The sequence below is a fragment of the Astatotilapia calliptera genome, chromosome 8, assembly GCF_900246225.1.
Source record: "Astatotilapia calliptera chromosome 8, fAstCal1.2, whole genome shotgun sequence".
In the NCBI taxonomy this organism is placed as follows: Eukaryota; Metazoa; Chordata; class Actinopteri; order Cichliformes; family Cichlidae; genus Astatotilapia; species Astatotilapia calliptera.
Window position 1 is genome coordinate 9,227,737 of NC_039309.1, and position 23,308 is coordinate 9,251,044.

Sequence of the window (23,308 nt, forward strand, 5' to 3'; positions counted from 1 at the left end):
TCCTGATAAAATGCTGAGTTAGGCAATATACAGGAAAGCGTAATTTTTCAATGCTAAACTTACACTTCCCTAGACTATGAGAATTTTTGTGGATCCAGAAACTGAGAAGTGAAAGCATGCGGAAAAATGCAGACCCGTCATAAATGTATCATATTGTTAAAAAGAGGAAGTGACAATATTTTGTAATTTAGCTTTTTTCCCCCCACAAAGTGATGGATAAGTAAGACTCTCTTCAGCAATAACACAAGAATAAAAAAAACAACGTTTCACTTTAAACAATCATTTTATTAGCAGTCCCAAGAGGCAATGAAAAAAAAGAATAAAAGGAACAGAAATTATGATTACAGTCAAGACGGCGGGTCAATCGAAGCAAGTGAACATAAAGACGGAACAGAGGGCTGCACACACACACAGAGCACAAAGTCACGTCGTTATAAAAGGAACAAAGTGATAAATGAAGACCGAGTTTAACCTCACGGGTGGTGTGTGTGTGTGTTGGCTGATCCCTCTGTTCCTCAGGAGAAATTCACCAGGACCGACCCCACATTCACACAATCGCACACCTCACATTCACGCAGACATATCGAGAAAAGAAAAAGGAAAAAAAAAAAAAAAAAGAGAAAAGCCACGTCTTCCTCTCCTCAGTAAAAGCCATGATTTTATATTTAGGCTATTTGTGACACAAATCAACCATCAACAAACCACAGCCGTTCAGGCAGGCCTTTAAAATCGTTATTTTTCTATTAATTCTGTACAGATTATATATTTTATTTACACACTGAACAGCTTGTCAACTTCTCAGTGTGGAGGCAACCCAAAACTTTGCAAACATTCACTGGTGTTCACACGTCTGCTGCCGCTCTGTGCTCATCCCTGCCTGCTTTCAGACAGACCCGGACATCAACGCCTTCTGTTAATATAAAGTCTGCAGCACTACTCGCCTTCAACAATCGCCCAACAAACAAAGCGATCGGGAGCACGTTTCCCCTCACTGTGACGCTTAAAATAATAGATTCACACGCCTCATTCATTTCCCCTTCAGTTTGTCTCTGGCTTTTCTCAGTGCTGCATAGACCTGGAAATAATGAGAGCTTCCTCTCATGACAGTCTCGAGAGACAGATGCTCGCCCCGGTGAGCGAAACTCAACTGACGCTGATTGAAACCAATCTGAATTGCCGATTACTGTAGCGATTCAGCAGTCACAGAAATTACATGCACCTTTATTTTCAGTGCTTACTGTTGGTAAGATCACATCAGACTCCAGTTTGAGTTGTTAATCTAGGGCTTAAAGTCAGATGCTCGCACCTGAAGACACAGCAGGAGATTTAAAAAACAAAACTGGGCAATGGGTCACTAATCCTCTCACATCTGGAAACACACACTCACACATTACGGATGATTGGAGCAGCATGGGAACAGAAGGGGAGGAAGGGGGTACTAAGGCCATGATTATAGTGGATGAGAGACAGAAAGAACAGCATTTATTCAATTCCCTATGTCCTTTACTGTAATGGGATTTAGTCATATAAAAAGTGTTTTCTATCCAAGAGTCATTCATGCACCCAAACAGCCTTTCAGTGCTTTTAATACAGACATTACACCAACTACAGCCGGCATCCGCCTTCTCCGTCAGTCTGTTGCATACGTAATTGTTCATTTTTGTATGTACATTACTCTCCCTCATAAGTTATTTCGCTCCTGCTGCTGTGGAGCAGCAGATTTGAGGCAGAGTAAAGCTTTATTAACATCAGATCCCCCCTATGTCTCTCTCTCTCACTCACACACAGATACACACTCGCACTGTCACGCACACATGTGATCTACCAGCTGGTCTCTGGTGCTCAGCTGACAGACAGTAAGGGGAGCTTTAGTTTATTAGGTTTAAAAAAAAAAAAAGGAAAGGAAAAAAGATCAAGCGCTTTCTTTCACATGGAAAGGTGACTGGGATGGATCTGTGTGGTGGTGGTGGTAGTGGTGGGGGCTCATACAGGTGAAGGTGGGAATTTGCGGTGGGGGGGGCCTAGCTGAGAAGCTGGCGGATCTCCTTGTGCATGTGACACAGGAAGTCTACGTATGACGCTCCCCCGCTGGCGCTCTTGTCTTCGACCAGGAAGTGTCTGAATATCAGCTCGGCCCTGTCTTCCTGCTTCACCACCATCAGCTGCAAAATGACAGAGAAAGGTGTGTGAGAAAGAGGAGGCAGACTTGATACAAAATGTGCCCATAAAAAATACAATTAAATAACGTATTGAGCATCCAGCTCACAATTATTGCAACAAGACAAACATAAAAGTGTATTAAAAAAAAAAAAAAATCAAAGCATCTCCTAAAACTTACATCATGAAATTAAAAAAAATTGAGTTTGAGATTTTCCGTTTTAATATTCACTTAAATGTTTCATCAATTATTAAAAATAGCTGCCTTTTAATTCTTTGTTTATCTCCTAACTTTCCAATTAGGACCAAACACTAGGTTAGATACACGTATCGGGAAGTCTGCGTTACAGAAGTTAGAAAAAGACATTTATCCACCTAAATAACTGGACTGACCCGCCCAAAGCAGCAGACAGTGCACAAAAGAACTGAAGAAGAGAGTGCGTGCAGGGTGGAGTGAGTGGAGACGAGGGTTGGGAGTGATTTGTGACAAAAGGATAGCACAAAGAGCGACAAGAAAGGTTTACGAGATGGTCTCGAGACAGTTCAGGTTGAGCATTTTGGAGACAAAGTTTGAGGCAAGGCTGTGATGGATTTAACATGTACAGAGGAAAGATGGTGAATATACTGGTGCTGTTGGGCAAGAAGAAAAGTGGAAGACCACAGAGGACATTAATGGATGCAGTAGAGGAGCTGCAGAGCGGTGGTGTGACAGAGGAGGATAATAGGGATAGGGTGAGATGGGGGCAACTTGAAGAAGAAGATGAAAAATCTATTTCTCAACAGAGGTAGTAGCATGCAAATTGTTTAAAGTGCACCTGTTGCACATTTTCTTATTGTCTGTCATGTAGACATTGTTGCAGTGGTGGATTCTCATATTAACATGGCCAGAGTTTCCAATAATGAGGTCAGCAGATGTAAAAATAACTCCTGTTGACCAAAAGCTCAGGTTTCAAGCTGCCTTAAATTCTCAGTTTAGACAGTTTGTTTTATGTTTTTGGACCTGAATGATGCCACAAAGATGGTATCCTTAAACAGTCTTCTCAGTCACGCATCACAGAAAACTCCACTCAGCTGCTTTTCAAACCTTCTGTTTAGGAGCAGCAGCCAATCAGGGAAAAGCAGGCTTAAAAGGAGAGGAGTTAAAAATGGCCTGTGGGGTAGCACTAAGAGCCAGTATAAGCGAGATAAGGATTATTTTGAACTATGAATCATGCAAAGCTGCCCAAACCATAACAGGCTCCTTTTCAGAAACATTATGGGGTAAAAGAAGGAAGAGAAAACTTGCCTTCATGTATCGTGATCGCTGTGCTCTGAAAGAATAAATAAGCTCTCTGAGAGCCTGAGAGATGGGGTTGTCAAGGACAGGCAGACTTGTCTGAAACAAAAAGCAGAAACATTCAGAAAATATATTATACTTTAAACCATTACAATACAGGAAACAACTGTAATATCACTATTATAAAACTGTTTATGTTGTGGTAAAATTCACATTAAACATTCAGGATGACTGATTTTGTTAGCCTTTCATTAGAACTCTCTTCAATACCACGTTTGAGTCGATCTGGCTGAAGCTCGGCGTGCCAAAGATGTTAAGCAGCAGCTCCTGCTGAACGCTGGCTCCCACCCACAGGAAAAGGTGGAGCCCGGTCTCCAGCAGGTAAACTCCTCCTTTTGACAACCTCTCCTCAGAGTCCCTCACTGCCACTGGCAACGAACCGCTTTCCAATTTCATCTGGAAGATGAACAAAAAAAATTAGATGCTACTGTCTGCTGGCATTTCAGCCTGCTGATCAGGTGGTAGATTTAGTTCAAGCTAGCTTACATTTTAACAACAAACAGAAATAATTTCATTTGAATTGTATTTCTGGGGCTTTTTAACATATCACACACCACCAAGGATGCAGTGTTCAGCATCTTGCCAAGAACACCTCAAAACTTTACGTCCTGAGCCACAGCTACCTCAGAGTGGTCACATGTTACAGAATTTGGGTTTTTCTGATGATCTGAATCCTGTATTCATACACTATTTAGCCATAAACCTCACTAAAATTTTAATATTTAAACGAATGATACCAGACAGATATCAAAGCCAATATAGTCAAAAAACACAAAGCAATTTCACTGTGTGCTCTTTGAGAGCATCACTGTATTCATTTGTTTGCATTTGGCTTCATAAAACAGGCTGTTGCACTGACCAAGTGAGCAGCATCAGAGTGGCCATATCATATATGAACTTATTTCTAGTGTTACCCCCAGTTTTAGACTTTTGTGGCCAAAGCATCCAGCCGAGAACGTGAACAGATTAGATTTTTGGGGGCCTTTGTCTGCGGTCTCACCACTGGCAGCAGGCGGGGGTAGAAGAAGACGTGACTCTCTGCAACATCCATGCAGCTGATCAGCTGTCTAAGGTAAGCTCGGTCATCCAATGAAACGTCGGCTCCAGGTAGCAGCACATCACTCTTCAGCACGCAGTTCAGATATACTGGGAGCAACTTCATACACTCTGGGAGAATCAACTGGGGAACGAAGAAAACAAAACAAAAACCCACTGTCATCAATTCAAACGCCTAATGACGAGTAAATATGCTGAATCAGTTTATGAGAAAGGCAGGTTTTTGTGGGTTTGATATGAAACGGATATAGATTATAGCGAGGAAAGGGATTCATTTGATTCATTTGTATTTTATCTTCCATTATTCATCTGTTGTTTTATCCATAAAAGCGTCATGAAAACAGTGATTACAATCATCATCTTGTGTTTCGTTTGAGTGCAGTGCAGCTTTTAAACATTCCGTTCTGAGTCTCTCTGTGAACCGTGTGTGGATGTGGATGCTTTCACAGTACCTGACCAGCAGATGAGGGACTTGCACAGTTCTTCCTGTAGCACGCCAGAATCTGAGCACACTGGTTCACAAGAGTTTCTCTCACTGCCTTAGTGGGGTTGCTGAGAACGCCACGGAAAGCTGGAAGAAACCAAAAACACACGCACTCATGTATCACCTGCTATGGTGCATTACACTGACATCTAAATGAAATTAACTGCAACCACTTTTCTCTCAGATATCTAACATTTACCGTCTTTGCTTCCCTTCAGTCAGTGACCTTAGAAAGTTGTTGATAACAGCAAGCTCTCAAGAGGAGCTACAGCTTACTACTGTTAGGCAATTTGCAGCTCCGCAGGAGCAGCTCAGCACTGTTTGGTATTATTTTTAGAAAATGTTATTCATTCAATTCTCCACTCACACCTCGTTAGAGAACACTGGAGGGAGAGAGAGAGAGCATTTAAGGAGTTCACACTCCTCCACAGCACAAAAACTCACCGTATTTGGAGAAGTAGTTGATGATTGTGTCTGTCTCACAGTTGCGGTACAGGTCAGCCAGCTGAGAGCAGCAGTTCACGGCCATGTTGTGGACGCGGAGACGTCTCTGGCCGCTGCAGCTGGTGTACAGCACGGCACACTGCGAGGAAACAGGTTTTATTAGAATGAACAGAGACACAAAACTTTTCATACTTCAGCAATGCTGTGCGACTTACGTTGCCTCTTCTTGAAACCACTTAAACGTAACCACAATCACCAGTCCTCCACATCAAACGAGTATATTTGGCAACTTTCTATATTACCTTTATCTGAACATTCATTTCTAAACAGCTAGCCTCAGTCTTTCCTATCCTTGATCTAGAGGACAAGCCCTTGTTCTATTCTGCAGATCCACTTTGAGTTTGAGGGCGACGTTAACCAGTACCACCTGTAGCAGGTGGAGAACTGGTTCAATGAGAGCTCACCAAGGCTGCAGAACAGAACAAAGACTGCTGCCGACAGCTGCAGTGCATGACATTTATCCTGGAGTTCACTGAGATAACTCACAGGAGAGCAAGCGAACTGTACTCGCCCCTTTTTAAATAAAATATCTGCAGAGGAGAACTCTATCCATCTGACATAAACACAGTGTGATGCCAGATGCTTTACTAAATCATCGTTGCTGCCATTTGTAAGAACTTTAAACCCTTTGAAAAGCCTGGTTTGTTTACACTCTCCTTTGAGGATTTAGTTACAAGCATGCACACCTGCATGAGTGCCCCCGTCTCCTCGCTGAGCTTGTCATCGTGTTTGAACTCAACAGTGATGGCCTTGTCACAGTCGAGACCTGCCAGCTCCACATCTGTGGTGTTACTCATATAAAAGGAGCCGAAGAAGTCCGTTGCTCGGATGCCTGAGGGGAGGGAAATTAAAGTCAGCTGTTACATGCTACATCTATAGCCCTTTTTTGTTGGTTTTGAAGTGCTGAAGTCTCACCTGTGCTGGTTCGCACCCTCATAACAGCATCAAACCCAACTAGTTTCTGAACGTCTCGTCTGAGGTCGTTTAAGAATCGCTCCTGATCCGACTGGGCCTGCAATAAAGAAAGCACATAGTTATACAATCCAGCTGGTGCTGACTCACAATGTTTTCTTCAAAGTGGCTGGATGTAGAACATTGAAACAAAACTCTCATGCTATCTATTGGAGTGACACTGAAGAAGGAGCAGAATGACTTTTGCTCACCTGGAAGTAGGTGTATTTATAGACTGAACCTCCAGTGGAGACGGGAACCACAGCTAATGTGGCAACATCCACATACTGGTTGGGGAAGAGGAAAAGATCCACACAACAGCCCTGGGCTACACACTCCTTAGCCAGAGAGCTGTAGAAACCCACCTGAGGCTGAAATAGCGACTGTGGACGACAAGAAAGGAAAGAGAGTGAGCGAAATAACACAAGAAGTTGACCTGCTACAATATGAAGTCATGTCTCATGCTACCTTCTCCTTGTCTGTTCCAATCAGTTTTTTGTCTTCTCTGTTTTTTAGTTTTCCTGGGGCTTCCGCGATGGGCAAAGAGGTGTGAAACACAAACAGCTTCCCAGCACAGTCAGCAGCCTGTGGGGAGAGAAGACACAGGTCATCAGACTGTGACTCAAATAAATGGCACTGGAGCACCACCTACTGCTTTTCTGTGTCAGAAGCTGTCATTAGGAAAATGTTTCAAAAAGTGCATAAGCTAAAGGGCTCCACAAAGCTGCAGTATAAGATAAACAGGGTTTATTTTGAACAGTGAACACAAAGCTACTCTAGAAGAGTCCAAAAATAAAAATATGGAACTGAAAATAAGTGTAACAGGCCCCTCTTTTAAGATCGATTTAGTCAAAAATTAAATATAAACAAATGTTTTGTTTCAGAGCTGCCCATCGTTGTAGCTTTAACCCTCTGGGATCAACGTACGCGACGGGGCGTCCAAATCACATGACCAATTTAAGAAGACACGGCAACAAGATACAGTCTCCATTTCAACTTGTGTTGAAAGTACCGACTTCAAAATACATAGCAGTTTTTAAATTGTGTCGATAGACCACATAGAACCAGAGTTATGATAAAAAATATACACAATGTTTTTTCCTGAATACTGTCGTCGTGTTCACTGGTGGGAAATTTTTTTATTTTTTTTAAAAACTGCATTTCAGTGCTAGCAAGCACTCTAAAAAAAGAGGACAGACAAAAAACACCCTCTTGCTATTGGTGGAAAAATGTACCATATCGACTTTTCAAAAAACTATATGGCCACATGTGGCATTTTTATAAGTTTTACCAATGACACAGCGAGCGAAAGAAACACCTCCTGCTTTAAGGCCTGTGGTGTTCTCCTATAAGAGGTTATATAAAACACGCCTGAGGCCTTGGCTGCATTTTTATGTAAATAGTTGCAAATAATTTTGTTGTTTGCCAAAGTCGTGCATAGATTTTTAAAATGTACAATTTATATTTGCATTTAAAGTTATTAAAATGATTCGATAAGATAACCTTTATTAGTCCCACAGAAGGGAAATTAGCTAAATATGTTTGTGGTTTTTACAGAAAAATATAACTTTTTTCTACTTTTTGATCAATTGTGTTAATACAGTAAGTGAAAATGAAAATATAACTGGAAATTCAGACATGTGAGGTTGTGCTGAAAAGAATGATACCAAACAAGGCAAGGTAAACTGCTTTTAAAGGTGAAAGATAGACATCAAATCAAAAGCAGTAAAAAGCAGCCAATTATACCCGGGACCCCAGAGGGTTACTATTTGGCAGCAAAAGCAAATTTCATTAAAAGGTTATTTATTATTTACATTAATAACATAAGCAGTTTGGTACCAAGTGAGAAAAAATGGACATTTTAAAGGTTTTCAAAGTTTGAAAGTTAACTTTTATGTTCATCTTCAAGAAGTCTCTAAGATTTCTGGACCTGGACACAAAACACGACAGGCGTTTACCTTTAGTGCCTCCAGTCCCGCTTGGATGACGGGTCCAAACACCGTCTCCGTCTCCCTGGTATCTGCAAACATCTCTGGGATCTGGTCCAGCAAACTGGAAAAACAAGCAGCAAGTAATTAACCCAGGTCAATGTGTCTGACCGTCTGTCTATTCATGTATTTGTCCAAGTGTCAATGTCCACTTTATAGCTGCTCACCTCTCGATAACTTGTCTGCTTTCATTTACATTCACCAGGAACCCGTCAAGCAGGGGTACAAACATGTCTGACACGTCTGACACCACCATCATCTGGGGCTGGGCCAAGCTCGACTTGACGTTGTAGAAGTGCAAAACCTTGTTGTAGGTGACAAAACCCACTCGCACTGCAGATTCCACTTCGGGATTCTCCCTGAATCAAAAAAATAAATACATAAATAAATCAAAACCACATTCCCTGAGATGAGCTACAAATCTGACAGTACTTTTCTTCATTCAGGTGTGTGCTTGAGTACCTGGGGAGGCAGTCTAGTAGGGTCTTGAGTTCCTGGCAGACAATGTTGACCATGCCGCTCTTCACAGCATTGTAGGACACATCAATAAGGAAGATGAAGGCTGGAGGCGGAGGGAGCTTGTTATTCTGTAAACAGACAAGCCATAAATAGATACACAGGTACATTCAGGAATTACTCGTTGTTTAATTGGATGTGGTCTCGGACTTTAGTACCAAGACTTATACAACATTTTTTTTTTTTCAGATTCTTTCCACTTTACATGTCCTCAGTCCTAGCCTGATCAAGCATGTCACATCTGGAATCCCTTACTTGGGTTAAAGAAAACTAGAGCTGCCGTCTGATGGTGATCGTTGTGCTTCACTCACATTTTTTGCTCAAAAATACTAAATCTAGTGCAGGCTTTTTCTTTAGCCACTGCACATTTTTAAGTTCAGCCAAGATAACAAAAAGAGAACCTCATACTTTATCAACAACATCTAACCAAATGAAGAAAAGTTTCTAATGTATTTATCCAAATAATTACTAAATAATAACTACAAAAACTAAATAGCAAAGCAAGTGTTAAAAGCTTCTATTAAGTCAATATGTTTCTAATCTTGTTAAATAAGAGGAATTATGATATTTACTAAGACAAGACTCATAATAGATCCAGTTTCTTTGTTAATATCACCATATTAAAAAGGTAAATAATTGAAAATTTAAAAATAAATACAAAATAAGATAAGCGCTATGATGGTATAAGTATCAGCCACTGTCATTGGTGATATATATTTTTTAAAGATCCCATCCCATTAATATCGTATCCACCAAGGCCCATTAATAATTTAATCATACTGAGATAGAGACGTTTTAGTGAGAATTAATCACTTATTATTAAACCATAAAATTAATTTTAAAAAATGATGACTGATACATGGTAAATAGTCAGCTGCAGACTTATGAGGTACTTTAAAGCATGAAAACCCCACAGTAAGACTTTTTTCCCCTCATGGAGCTTTCAATCGTGGGTCTTACCTTACAGTAGTCAACAGTTGCAAGGAATTCATAACTGCCCAGTGAAAGCTCTGGCCGGTCGTAGCAGTCCACCCTCTTACCAGTGTGGTCCAGATGCTGGAAGTAATGTGGAGGCACTGTGGGGGGAAAAGCAGAAATGATATCAACGCACATCAGGGTACCATTTATAGTCTCTCAAACGCTGCATCTTTTCACATATCACTATGGACACATGTGCTCACCCTCTGTGACACAGCTGCAGAAACCACACTGGAAGCGGCGACCTCCCTCTATGAACTGCATGTATGGACACATGTAGGCCTTGCAACGGTTGCAGCGGATCGGACCGCTCTCGCCGTGGTCCACCACGAGTGGAGGGGCCTGAGGAGATATTCGCGAAAAGAGTAAGATGAAACTAAACTTCACCAGGACGAGAAAAAGGATTCAAACACCCTAATGTGGACACAATTACTCAACCGAGACGCAATATGTACCAAACTGTTATCAGTTAAAAATAAATAAGTCATGCCTGCTTTTCCCTACAGCTGTTTTTCATACCCAGATGACACAACATGAAAGTCCAATCCAAATGGATATATATTAGGCGTGATGACAGCATGAAACAGGGTCATGCAGCCACTCCCACCTTTGATTTGAAGAGATTATCCCACTGACATTACATGCATCCTCTGATACTATCTACATATTAGGCTTTTTCCTGAAAAATAATCTTTTATCAAATCTGGCTCCGAGTAATAACTGTTCCACTGTTGCAGCAGAAGATGCAGCCGCAGATACCGATGAGATGAAGACGATGAAATGCAAAAGAAGCTTGTTAATGGGACAAATAAACAATAGAATATTAATTTTCAAAGACATTCAGCATTTTCAAAGATATATTTTTGCATTCAGAGCTTGTTTGCCTTTTTTTTTTTTTTTTTTTTAAAGTTCAATCTCTAGGCAGAAGATTTTCTTCCTAATACAATACTGCATTTCCAAATGAGAAAAAAAAAACCCTGTCTAATCGTAACTTACAGAATTCACAACACAAAAGAGATATGAGAGAGCGCCAGAGCAAAGGAATCACTCACCTCATCAGGTGGCAGCGTGGCGAGGGGCTTGATGACAGCAGCCAATGGCACCTGAGACTGCTTTGCCATATCAGCTGTGCAAGGCATGTTGTAGGCTGTACAACGAATAAACCTGGGACTGGCATTCCCTAAACACAAGCACAGTTGCTCCATTATTATCAATGCTAAATGTAAAAATTATTTTCAAGAATGAGTTTAGTGTTATCTTGTTAACTATTTGGACAAATGAAGTGAACTCCAGGATAATTGTGGCTGAGAAAACCAGAGAGGACAAAAAAAAAAAAAAAAAAGGAGAACAACCTTGGTCTTGAACCTGGAAGTTGGTGGTGACCAGTGGTGGGGCTTGACCCCTGACCCCTGTGGTGAATGGCTCGGTAGTTTTAGCCTTGTCATCCTCTATTACCTGGATCTAATAAAGAGGGGGAGACAAAAGGTGGCCCACGTTCATACATGATCACAGCATCAATATAAGACATTTATAGGACACACTATCCCCGAGTCTCACAAAAATTAAAAGAGGCACATGAAAACCACTCATGCAGGAAAAGACTTGTATACAACTCCCCCACACAGAGATTTGCAGCCACTAACACACAACTATACCCTGTGTTGATCAGTGGACAAAAACAAAGTCAATTCATGCTGAAGCCATTCTGTCAGAATTTAAAACAAAAAATTAAATCCCGGGAACCGGGAAGGATTTATCAAGGCATGCCTTAAATGCAAGAGACTTGATGGTAAATCAAATCCAGGCTAGCATGCAGGGCTTGGAAAAGGATTATAGGCGTTGTGTGGGTGTATAAAGTTTACTTTGAAAGACAGAAGTTCTCTTAAGAACCAGCTGCCTCAAAATCCTGACCAAAAACACAAACAGTGAGGTGGGCAATGGTTATACGACCTTGTGTACAGGCTGTTAATGTGTAATCTGAGTTTCACAAAAAGTTGCACTACATCTTAGTCATTTTTCCTGACAGTCTCTTGAAAACTTGAGACAGCTTGAGACTTTAGAAAATGCTTTTTTTCTTTATTGTTGCAAACTGGATGAAAAGATCCCACAAAAATCAGTCAGACAGGAAACCATTAAAGATTAAAGGGTCATGGCACAGATGTGCCTCATATTCACCATTCAGTTTTTGAATGAATTATACAAAGAATAACATGTTACTTAAGGAGCTCTAAAGGTCATGGTATGGAACTAATACACTCACACTCATCATTATTTCATGTATTTGTGCTATGTTAAAGGATTAGCAGGATAAATGTACTGGTTTCACACCTACTGTCCAGATTGAGAATGGTAACAATTTGGGCTGTGCGATATGACCAAAATCTCATATCCCGATATAAGACATCTATCGTCCCCATAACGATATAAATCACAAAAATTTTACATTTTCTGAAAATTCTGTGAATCTCGGGCAGCTCGACTTGCGTGAAGTGTTTCCAGCTGGGCGTCATGTACCTGGAGTCGAGTGTTGTAAGCGATGCATGAAACTATACATTTTTAGACACAAGTTGTAAAGGCCGCTGTTTTCTTTGTGAGTATTTATTACACAGCGTGCTGCGGGGGAAAAGCCTGTTCTAACATTTGAGTCGAAGGTTTATTTTTTTAGCACCTGACGACTCTTTTTTGCTTCTCATCCGTAAAGACTCTGCATACTCTTTCACGTAATTCAGTTTATTTTGAAAAGTCTCAACAGGATCTTGAGCTATTGTGAAAGGTTTATGTGGAAAATAAACAAGTGGACACGCGATGGTTTTACCGTCGTTGTTGCTAATGACAACACATAAAAACAGGCGCTTGTCCGTCCGTAGTGTGGTTATATAAAATATAAGAGAAAGAGAGAACTTTAAGAAATTAATATAGCCGCTACAGTGGCCATCAAAACGATGAAAAAAATATTGCCGTAAACAGTTTATTTTGCGACACCACGAAACAAACGATAGCGTAAAATGATAGATGTTTTAAATCGTCATCCGATACATATCGTTATATCGAACAGCCCTCGTAACAATCTTCTCATCCAGTTCTTAACAAGAAAACACAAAGAAACATTTTCTACAATGTTAAACTTTCCCTTGAAATATTACGTCTTTGTTGTGTCTTGTTTGGGCTGTGACAATTTCATCTGGGCATTTCTGCTAAAAACATATCAGATATCGGCATATCAAAATGTATCTGTGACACAACAACTGGATCATAACATAAATTTTTAAAAAACTGTCATGATCGCTAACTTTAAGGGAGTAGAGGAAAAAGACAGGAGGAGGAGGCAGTGGGTTACTGCAGTCAGGCACAAAGGAGAGGATGAAGCAGAGGAAAAGGCACACAGGAAACTTACTGGGCTTGGGATAGCGTCTGGATCTATTCTATGTCTCGGTTTCTGCACAGCCGGCATGTCAGACGCTTGCTTTACATTCAAATGTTTGTCCAGCAAATTGTGCAAAACAAGTAAATACAAAGAGTAAAAGATAAAAAGGAGTGTGAGAGGAGAAAGATCAGCAAGACTGAGCTCAGCAGCAGGTAGCATTGCTTTTATGTAGACAGAAACACATCAGTATTATTGATTAGTTATTAGTAATATTGTAAGCTCAAGTGGAAATAAGTTTAAACTAACTAGTGGTAGCAAACATGCTTAGAATCTGAGGTTACATAGTTAAAAAAGGTTAGATTTCTTCCATTCTAGAGCTTTGCAGTATGAAAATAATACATTTACAATGAAATCCAAATTTATGACCATGTTGAGTAAACACACATGCATTTATCACATTATTTACCAACTTGCCATCTTTTTTCTAGACCGAGAGAGATGCTGTCAGGTGTAAAAATGGTCCCACTTCAAAAACTTACTCTAGGAATAAACTGCTGAGATATTTTAATTCTTATTACTGAACTAAACTCTGAATCTTTTAGAATAAATTAAATTAATCTAAATAACAGTTGTAAGGAGAACACATAATAACAGAATTATCACACAGCTCTAGGTGCAGCATGCAAAAATCATTCACACTCAGTGTCCACTTAGGCCTATAAAATCAAGTGCAATACCATCAGATTTCGCATAAATTCCACTTTTAAGGGAAATCTTTTATAGATTATATGAACATCATAGTTAAAAGTGATGTTATACTTAACTACGCTGTATTAATGTGTTAATATGCAACAATTCTAACACTGAGAAACTTGTTCCACCTTCCTTGCTAACGCTACTTTGGTAAAATGTTTAAAGACAGATGGGCAAAGATTTGAACTAAATTGCATCATAAATATTCATTATTTTTGTTTACGATCCATCATGTGAAGAGATTTTTCCACACAACTTTTTAATTCAACCAGATGAAAGATAAAAGATAAGATCTAATAAGGAACAAAGACTAAAAATCTGAAACTTAATTTCATAGGACTGTTGCATATGAAGTGTGGATCAGAACCAAGAGTGAAATTTTAGAAAAAAAGAATCTAAACCCATATGTGGGTCGAAACTTGCAAAGGCCCGGATGTAGCCTGGGCCATGAATTTGAGATGGCCTAGTTGTTACATTTATTTATTTCCCCTGAGGGTTGAACATTGAGAAAGCCTCGCAATATAATGCAGCTCAGTACATCATTACAACCAAATACAGATTCTAAAAGTTGGAGATTTAAGAATTGGTTTTGTGTGGCAAACCAAAACAATTGAGAATTAAACAGTATATGTATTTGTGTCAGCTCACCGGACTAGGAATGGCATCTGGGTCAAGTCTTTTCTGTGCAGGTGGAGCAGGAGCTGGTGCTCCATAGTTTGGTTGCCCAGGGTAAGGGCCTGAATACCCAGGCTGAGGGCCTCTCACCTGCCCAAAAGCACCTGCAGAAAACAGCAAAACAGCTGAGATACAAAGAAAACGAATGATAAGCCTTTTTGATTTTACTTTAACAGCCGTCTCCTAACCATTCTGCTGAGGAGGGTATCCTGTCTGCATCCCAGGTTGAGATGGAGGCTGCTGTAGTGGCCCAGGAGGACCTGCCGGGCCCTGGGGTCCTGGAGGCAGGTGATTGCTCTGAGCCATGGAAGTGGGAGGCATTTGAGGTCTAGGAGGATGGTGCCCTGAGTGATAGGGGGATGGCTGAGATGGAGGGGGTTGCTGCTGGGGTGGCATGGGACCTGGGTACTGGCAAGAGGGGGCTGAGGTTAGAGGGGGGCCAGGAGGAGGAAAAGAACCAGGCTGAGAGCTAGGAGGGGGGCCTTGAGGTGGAAACGAGCCTGGGGCAGAAGGCGGAGGGCCAGTGGCAAAGGAAGATTGACTGACAGGTGGAGGTGCTGAAGAGAAAGGGGGCTGGGGTGTAGGGAAGGACTGCTGTGCCTGGGACACTGGGGGAACAGGAGGTTGACTTTGTGTAGGCACCGGACCCGAGTAGGAGGATGGAGGTAAGGTTTGCTGAGGAGGAGGATGTGGAGGTACAGAAGAGGTGAACTGCTGCTGCTGCTGAGAGGTAGGGGGAAGAGAGGAATTGAATGGCTGTTGAGAAGAAGGCGGTGGGCCGCTATAATATTGCTGAGGAGCTGCGGGGCCGCTGGGAGGTGGCGGCTGGGTGGGAGCAGAGGACACAGGGGGTGGGGCTTGGGTGTAGGAGGCCTGGGGTGCGGCCGAGTACCCAGTGCTGACAGGAGGCTGGGAGCTGTGAGGTGGAGCTGAATAGAGAGTGAAAGACAATACAATCTTTAAATATCATAAAGAGAATAAAAGACTGCATGCATTAAACTGAAAAACAAATCTATTCAAATTACCATATCCTGGCCCAGCAGCGGTTGGTGGTCCAGAGGTGATCTGCATCCCCGTCATCTGGTTGGTAACCTGCTGCATTGTGGATGGGGGTCCATAGTGTTGGGGATAAGAAGGGTGCGGCCCCGATAGGTTCATAGCACCCTGGTTGTACGGCTGAGAGACAGCAGGTCTGAAAACACAAAGCTCTTTCAGTAGTTGATTGCACTAGGAGACACTGATGTTAGCTTGCATTCTCCACTCTAATTCATCCCAAAGGTGTTCTATCAAGTTGAAGTGAGGACTCTGTGGAGGCCAGTCAACAGGAAGGGGCCATTCCCAAACTGTTCCCACAGAGTTGGGAGCATGAAGTTGTTCAAAATGGCTTGATATGCCGAAGCTTTAGGAGTTTCTTTCACGGGAACTAAGGGGCCGAGTGACTGAAAAAAAACTGAAAAAATAACTGCACACTATAATCCCCCCTTCACCAAACTTTACATTTGGTACAATGCAGTCACAGGTACAGTTGTCCTGGCAACTGCCAAACCCAGACTCATCCACTGGATTACCAGAGAGACAGGTGTAATTCGTCACTCCAGAAAACATGTCTCCCAGCATTTTTTACACTACTGCATCCGGCGCTTTGTATCATGCTTTGTGATGTAATGCTAAGATGTAACTGCTTGGACATGGAAACCCATTCAACGAAGCCCTCTATTCACTGTTCTTGAGCTAATCTGAAGGCTACATAAAGGTTGGAGGTGATAGACTCTGCAGAAAGTTAACAACTTCTGCACACTATGTACCTCACCTCCTCTACCATCTAACCTTTGAATATTTATAAATGTCATACCCATGTGAGTTGTGAAGATATGCTGTGCAGTGTCCTCTCCCTGAGCTGTGACTCTGCTCTGACACGTGCACACAGAGAAGGTCAGGGCTGACTGACACAGCTTCTTCTATCAATTAAACAGTATAAGGTGGCCATGTTTTTAAAATAAAATATAAACTTTCAGTCTGTATCCTCAAATTTACTGTAACTGAACTAACATACTGATTAGGACAACCTGATTACAAAATTGTCCATGTTTTTACAAGGAATGCACATTTTTAGCTTATTATTAGCGTATCTTGGAGCAAATCCAATCAGGATAACAATATCCTAGCATGACAAGCTCACCTGGTTCCTCAACATCACCTGTCCTAATCCAGCCTTTTAAACAGCAGATAAACACAAAAAGAAATGCAGAGTATTGGCAACCAAGGTACCTCCTGCTTTCTTAAATTTCAGTTTCTGTGCAGTTTGTCGAGTGCCTTAACACATCACTGTTTCTAAAAATGTGCTTTGGTTGGTTTGTAGTCTACATGTCACTCCTGTAAGGAAAGCACCAGATTTTGACAGTCTCAGTACTAGTATCTGGGGTATTATAATGGATTCTGTCAACTGCTTCAATAAACTTGTACAGCAAAGGCGAAAACAAATTACCTGGGTGGTGCCTGTGTAGGAGGTGGGGGTCCATTCTGCATGCTCCCTTGACTCTGACTGTACTGATTGTACTGCTGAGGTGCTGAGACAGGCGGGGGTCCAGAGGTAGGAGGACCCCTGACAGGACCTGAAATGCAAGAGCCAAATAATTACTACATATAGTGACAAAAAGCAACTTCGCTACCAAATAATCGTGAATCAACTCTGGTATGAACCTTAGTATGTTGAGATAACTGAGGTTAGGGCAGGGCGATTTGGTCTAAAATCCATATCCCTTAAAAGTATAATTTGAAGCACGTGCGGTAACGATATATATCGCGATATATTCTTGTCTTCTGTATAACGTATTTTCCACACTATAAGGCACACTTAAAATCCTTTAATTTTCTCAAAAATCGAGTGTGCCTTATGTATGAATTCTGGTTGTGCTTACTGACCTCAAACTGATTTTGGAGTGCAGAAATCTGTTAAAAATGTTTTGATGGATTGTCAGAGCATTACGGCTGCCGTAGTGAGGAGCTTTGCGGAGTAATCTGGGTCCAAAACTCCGTCAGGTCCGAAAGTCAAACGAACACTTAAGAGTTAAAAACGGTCTAAATTCTTTCATCTTTAATAAAATCATCAGCGTTGCTGCTTTGTAACAATTAAGTTTAACATCCAGGCATCCATGAAAACAGAATTTATTAAATTTAACGGAGTTAGAAGTTAGCAGGAAGTTAGCTCGCTAGTTTCCACCTAAACATGACATACCATGTTCTGACTGAGAGATTTTTGAAACTAATTCAGCTTGATGACATCATCAACATGCGCTATCGCGATAGAGCGGTATAGTCAAAATCTCTATCGTTGGCCAAATTTATATCGTTTCTATCGTATATCGTTTATATCGCCCACCCCTAACTGAGGTAACACTATTATAAGCCAAACATATTTTTCCCTCGTGGGTTTGCACAGATAGAAAACCAAGATAACAAATGCTGTGTTTGAGGAGTATCAACCAGATTTGTAAGACAAGTTCATACAGGAACTTTTTTTTCACCATTCAGACTGTAAATCTGACCCTAATAGTTTGTTTAAAGGGAACCTATTATGCCAAATATCTATTGTTGCAAAGGTGGATGCTCATAACAAACATGACCAAATATCAAGTCAACATATGTACGACTAAGTCCAACAATTAGTTTTTTTCTACTCTTACGTACAATGTCAACAAGGGAGGGGATATTTCTAATATGGTCATCTGAGATGCAGAGCTCTAGCTTTGAGTGCAGAAACCCCCTCCCCACCTGCTGTTAAAACCTTCTGTGTGCAAAAGGCAGCGAATCAAAAGCAAAAGAAGTAATGACCAGTGGATTCAAAGACTAAATTTATGTCTCTCACATAACAGAGATATAATTTATATTTCTGGCCTACACAAAGGTTGGTGTAGAGTTGGCTGCTGTACTTGAACGTCACTGGCATTAGTCTCAGAAAGATGTTCAATTATATGCTGAGAAAAATGACACAGCAGGAAGAATAATACCTGCAGGTACAGAGAGGATTTGATGATTGCAGGGCATATGAAGTGTGAAATGAGTGAGAAACAGAGATGAGCTGGTTACCTAAGTCAAGAGGAGAGGGGAGGTCAGAGACTGGGTTGGCTGCCAAAGCCTTAGAGGGAAAGCTTGTGAAAGGAGAGTAACCTGAAATAGAAGAAAAGAGGGGAAGGAGGCAAATACAAGAAGATGAAGAGAAGTGCATGAAGCAAAGTGAAGGAAGGAGAGGGCAGTTGAGAATCAGATTAGTATGCACAGGTGCTGTGCTTTTCTCACACATACATGATCACTCACATGGCAGGAGGCATGTAGGACACTCCAAGGTTATATCCCTCTGAATGCTTAAAGTACAGCCTACCTGAACTGCTGGATGTCTCACTCATGCGCACATTTTTTAACAAACTGCACTTTACCTTGCGGTGGAGCCCCAGGCTGATAGGCTGATGCAGGGCCATTGTAGGGTGCGTAGGGTGCTGGATAGCTCCCATCCAGGGGAGCGTAACCAGGCTGGCCAAAACTAGGCTGGGGCTGGCCATATGGAGAGGCCATTGGCGTGTGCTGGTTTACATTCATCCTCAGTTCATCCCTAAATCTGGATGAAATTGTGAAATAACAATACAGTTAGTTACTTAGATGTCATAGTTAAGGACTAAACTTGTTTCGCCTGCTTCGTGTGTGTGTGAACAATAATACAACCAGGGCACCTGTAGTGTGAAAGCCCCTGAAATAAGGACGGTACTGATAAAGGCTGTTGTGAAGGTATTGTGTTTCTCTGAAACAAAGACACAGACTCTTTCAAAGAGCAGGGGGAATCTGTCCACAGCAGTGCTTGCACATACTGCTAGAACATTTACTGACAACTGTCATGTTTAAGAAAACGTTTTTTCCAAAGCAGTTTAAACAGTAAGTCTAACTAAAATAACAAGATCTTAACACCCACATAAAACATAATGGATCCAAAATGAAGTTTTTGGCACCAAGCACCTGAACTAAAAAACAGGCAAACTGACACAGAAGAGCTTTGCCCTGCAGGACTCTAAACTCTAACTGTCTACAGTCTGACATTATTATTTATTTATTATTTAAATCCCACTGACTTATGACATTAACATTTCCTGGTTCAGTGACAAAACCTTTATTGGCTTTTTATGTTTGACTTGGCCACACCCTCAGCCTTTTGAGTTTTTACACAATGTGCTACAAAAATTAAATAACATTAAATAAAAAGATTACAACCAAAAGAAAGTAAACAAACATTAATATCGAACACCTATTGCTAAAAAGACACAAAATGCAAAATTATTATGCAACTCTTTTGCAGCTGTGAAAGTGGTATTAAAGATAGTATCAGATAATACCTGAGTACAGGTTTTACAAGTTATTAAAGAGAAAGTATTGTAGACAACTAAAAGGATTAAAAAAATAGTTATGACTAGTTATATCTAAAGACTGTATAGTTAGAAAACTAAAATAACCATTTAAGAAATGGGTTTTAGACGTTGTCAAGCTGGTTAAATAAGCCAATAAAATGCATGTAAGCAACTTTTCATGCTGTCTGCATCACAGAAAGTCAGTGTTGTCTTGCCATGACTTTTCTAAACAACTTATAAAATCTAATACTTAAAGTGATGAAAACCACACTCAAAATATCTCAAATGAGAAGATGGAAAGTAAGTCAATCCTAAATCGTCAATAACATAAAATAAAAACTAAATAAAGCAGTGAGAAGAAACCAAATGCTGAATTATGAAAACCAACTTTATGAGCATAACTCCATCACATGTCAACTTTAACCCTGCTAACAGATGTGGGTGAGTGGTGTTTTTATTCACTTTGTTCCTGGACACAGGCCTAAAATATAAGACATGAGTGATCAGTATCGTCTGACAGACAAACACGAGCTAAACCAGCGGGGCCATTGAATAATTCAGCAGTGCAGGTGCCACAGCGAGAAACACAATCGCTGGAACCGTAACTGTTCTTTTACTATGTCGGGCCTACCGAGTGACCCACATCTGTTCTAAGGTGCACTGCTAAAGGTTTGGGCTAGTAATTTTATCCAAACATCGGAGAACTTTTTAAAACTCACACAGAAATAGGGTGTTTGAGAATAAAAAAACAAGTGCCAGGTAGGGAAAAGACTGTTTTGTAGGAGGAAAGTGTGAAATCTGGCGAGTAGTAATGCCGCCGCATTATAATTAGCTCGCTAGCAATGCTAACATTAGCCGGACAACATGTCAACCAAGAGCCAAAAACAACTTGCCTCTCTTATTATACAAGTAACTGTTCTGACTCTAAGTAGGGGTCAAAGCAGGACACGTTCCTTATTTAACCACACTCCAGCTACCCCAGCATGCTAATGTTAGCAACCACACAGCCTGAATCATGACAGCACATCAGCTGTGACCAAATGCTAAGTTAGCTCGTAATCTCCTAGCTTTTCGTCAGAGCGGTGCTAGCAGTGCCTTAGCATTAGCCAAGCATTAGCAAACGTAGCGAAATCCAAGATCCCCAGCGAAGCCGGGAGGGCAAAGAATAAACCGTATCAAAACCTAAACCTACCTCCAAAGTGATGTAAATAGTAAGGCTGTCCTAGATTTGATGCAAACTCTGAAGCCCGGTGGTCGACAAACTGAGACGCCGATGTCGTACCGGGGTGTTGCTCACTAATCCCTTCTCGGTATCAGAAGCGGACATTCAGCGGAACTGCTGCAGCGCTGTGCCACGTCCACATCCGGACTCCTCAAAGTGACTTCCTCCGAGAGAGCGCAGCAGTGGTTGCTGGAAGCTGTTCAGGCTGCTGTGTGAGAGTTTTGGTTTCATTGTAAGAATTGAGGTTTGTTTTTTCACCTTTTCTTCGGGAATTTGACAAGGCAGCGGTGTAATTGGTATACGGTATCGGCAGCCAACTATTTAACATGTAAAATGGGAGTCTTTTTAATCAAAGCATTGATAGTTATTAAAAAAAGTTATTAAACAGGGGCTGTTTCATGATATTTGTGGTGGCCCAGAGGGGACCAAAAACCAGTGGAGGAAGGGTACTGCTGGGGTCAGGGTAATCAACCCTTACTAAAAAAAAAAAAAAAAGAGTCACTTTTGAGCAGTTTTGTTCAGATAAGGTCAGATCAGAGGGAACTTGAGATGTCACAGCAGTATACATAAAACACACAATAAATCCAATACAAAAATAGAGATATAACAGAGAAAACGAAATAAAGATATCAATATAAATATAGAAGTCACCGACCATCTCCTCCAGGATGGTGAGTTTCATGCCAACTTCCTGAGGAGTTTATTCAGTCTCAGTTTTACAATAAAATACAATAAAAATGTGTATGTAGTGGCAAAACATTTAAAAATAGAAATGTATATTTAGGTTTAAATTTAGTCCCTTTTCATTTTCATTTACATGTTTCCACATAAAAATGAAATTTGTCCTCAGGACCCGCAACATACATGACAATATCTCATCATTAAGAATAACTGAATTTTCATTGCAATAATACCAATAAATAAATAAAATAAAAATAAATTAAAGTTTTACCCCATGGGGTAACAGGTTTGGTTTGTGGCATCTGGCATATGGAAAATCTTTAAACTAGTGTCGAAAACTCGTTCCCTGATATAGACACTGTATTATGGAACTCTAGCACCTATATTATGTGTTAACATAGGTGCTGCAAAACAGTTGCAATGCAAATGTTGCACTGAAAAAGAGTTTCAGAATCTATTTATATTGAGTATTCTTTTTCCCCTTTGGTGGAATAAGTATTTTACCTACTTAGAAAGTAAAAGTAGCTATAAATGTACATAGTAGTGGTGTTGTTGTATCCTTAGGAGCTCTGCCTTCTGTCTTTTTTCAGTGCTAACAAGTCCAAACCATATAATGTAGCAGGTTTCACCATCTTGTAAACCTTCCATTTCCCTCTTGCCAAGAGCCACTCTACTCCTTCCAGTCTGAAGCTTGGATACATCAGGAATGCCATTTGGTGTAAATCATCATCGCTGTGGTACAGCCAGTAAATAAAATAAAATAAATAAATAGATAAACATCTCAGTAAAAACCTCAAAAAATGTAAGACGACAAACCCCCAATCCATCAGTTTTTAAATGCCTGTCCTCTGTAGCATTTTGAGCATTCTGGCTAACAACAGACCATACAGAACATACAGAACATACACCAAAAAGTTCTCCTGATAGCCCATGCTACCCTTTTCAGGGATGCTGGTTTTATCTTGCTCGGTTAGGAGTGTTGGCTATTCATCAAATAATCACAATGTGATATGAGGTAGCCATCTGAATATGTGTGAGCACATGCGGCCGACTTCCAGCGCCTCTAAATGTAAGCCAGAAGAAGCCAATACACTGTAGAACTGCCAAATCTGTCCGCATTTTGAGCTTGCAAAATGCAGGACAATTTCTCTTTTGAATCATCTCAAATGGGTTTGCAATTTGGATTAGGTAGTCAAGTACAAATTCTTTAATCGTTTGCCTTCCTTTAGCGACGTCTGATGTGATGAAGCTTT

At 40.8% G+C, this 23,308-nt stretch overlaps 1 protein-coding gene across 4 annotated transcripts; it reads right to left on the reverse strand.

Annotated features, from left to right (window-relative positions):
- Positions 1 to 264: 264 nt before the first annotated feature.
- Positions 265 to 21,560, reverse strand: sec24c (SEC24 homolog C, COPII coat complex component). 4 transcript variants are annotated; one of them, XM_026178342.1, is made up of 25 exons: positions 21,345 to 21,560; positions 19,196 to 19,374; positions 18,849 to 18,929; positions 17,248 to 17,374; positions 15,788 to 15,954; positions 14,951 to 15,691; positions 14,736 to 14,866; positions 13,365 to 13,433; positions 11,323 to 11,431; positions 11,023 to 11,150; positions 10,174 to 10,312; positions 9,953 to 10,068; positions 8,939 to 9,063; positions 8,644 to 8,835; positions 8,447 to 8,540; positions 6,957 to 7,073; positions 6,701 to 6,871; positions 6,453 to 6,549; positions 6,224 to 6,369; positions 5,478 to 5,616; positions 5,002 to 5,120; positions 4,494 to 4,673; positions 3,704 to 3,889; positions 3,443 to 3,532; positions 265 to 2,162 (listed from the first exon to the last, which is right to left on the reverse strand). In XM_026178342.1, exons 2-25 carry the CDS (start codon positions 19,353 to 19,355, stop codon positions 2,022 to 2,024), a joined length of 3,765 nt encoding a protein of 1,254 aa, XP_026034127.1. In that variant the 5' UTR covers positions 19,356 to 19,374; positions 21,345 to 21,560; the 3' UTR covers positions 265 to 2,021. The 4 variants fall into 4 exon arrangements, with proteins under 4 accessions (XP_026034127.1, XP_026034129.1, XP_026034128.1 ...); XM_026178344.1 differs by lacking the exon at positions 18,849 to 18,929; XM_026178343.1 differs by lacking the exon at positions 13,365 to 13,433 and having other exon boundaries at positions 21,345 to 21,559.
- Positions 21,561 to 23,308: the final 1,748 nt, after the last annotated feature.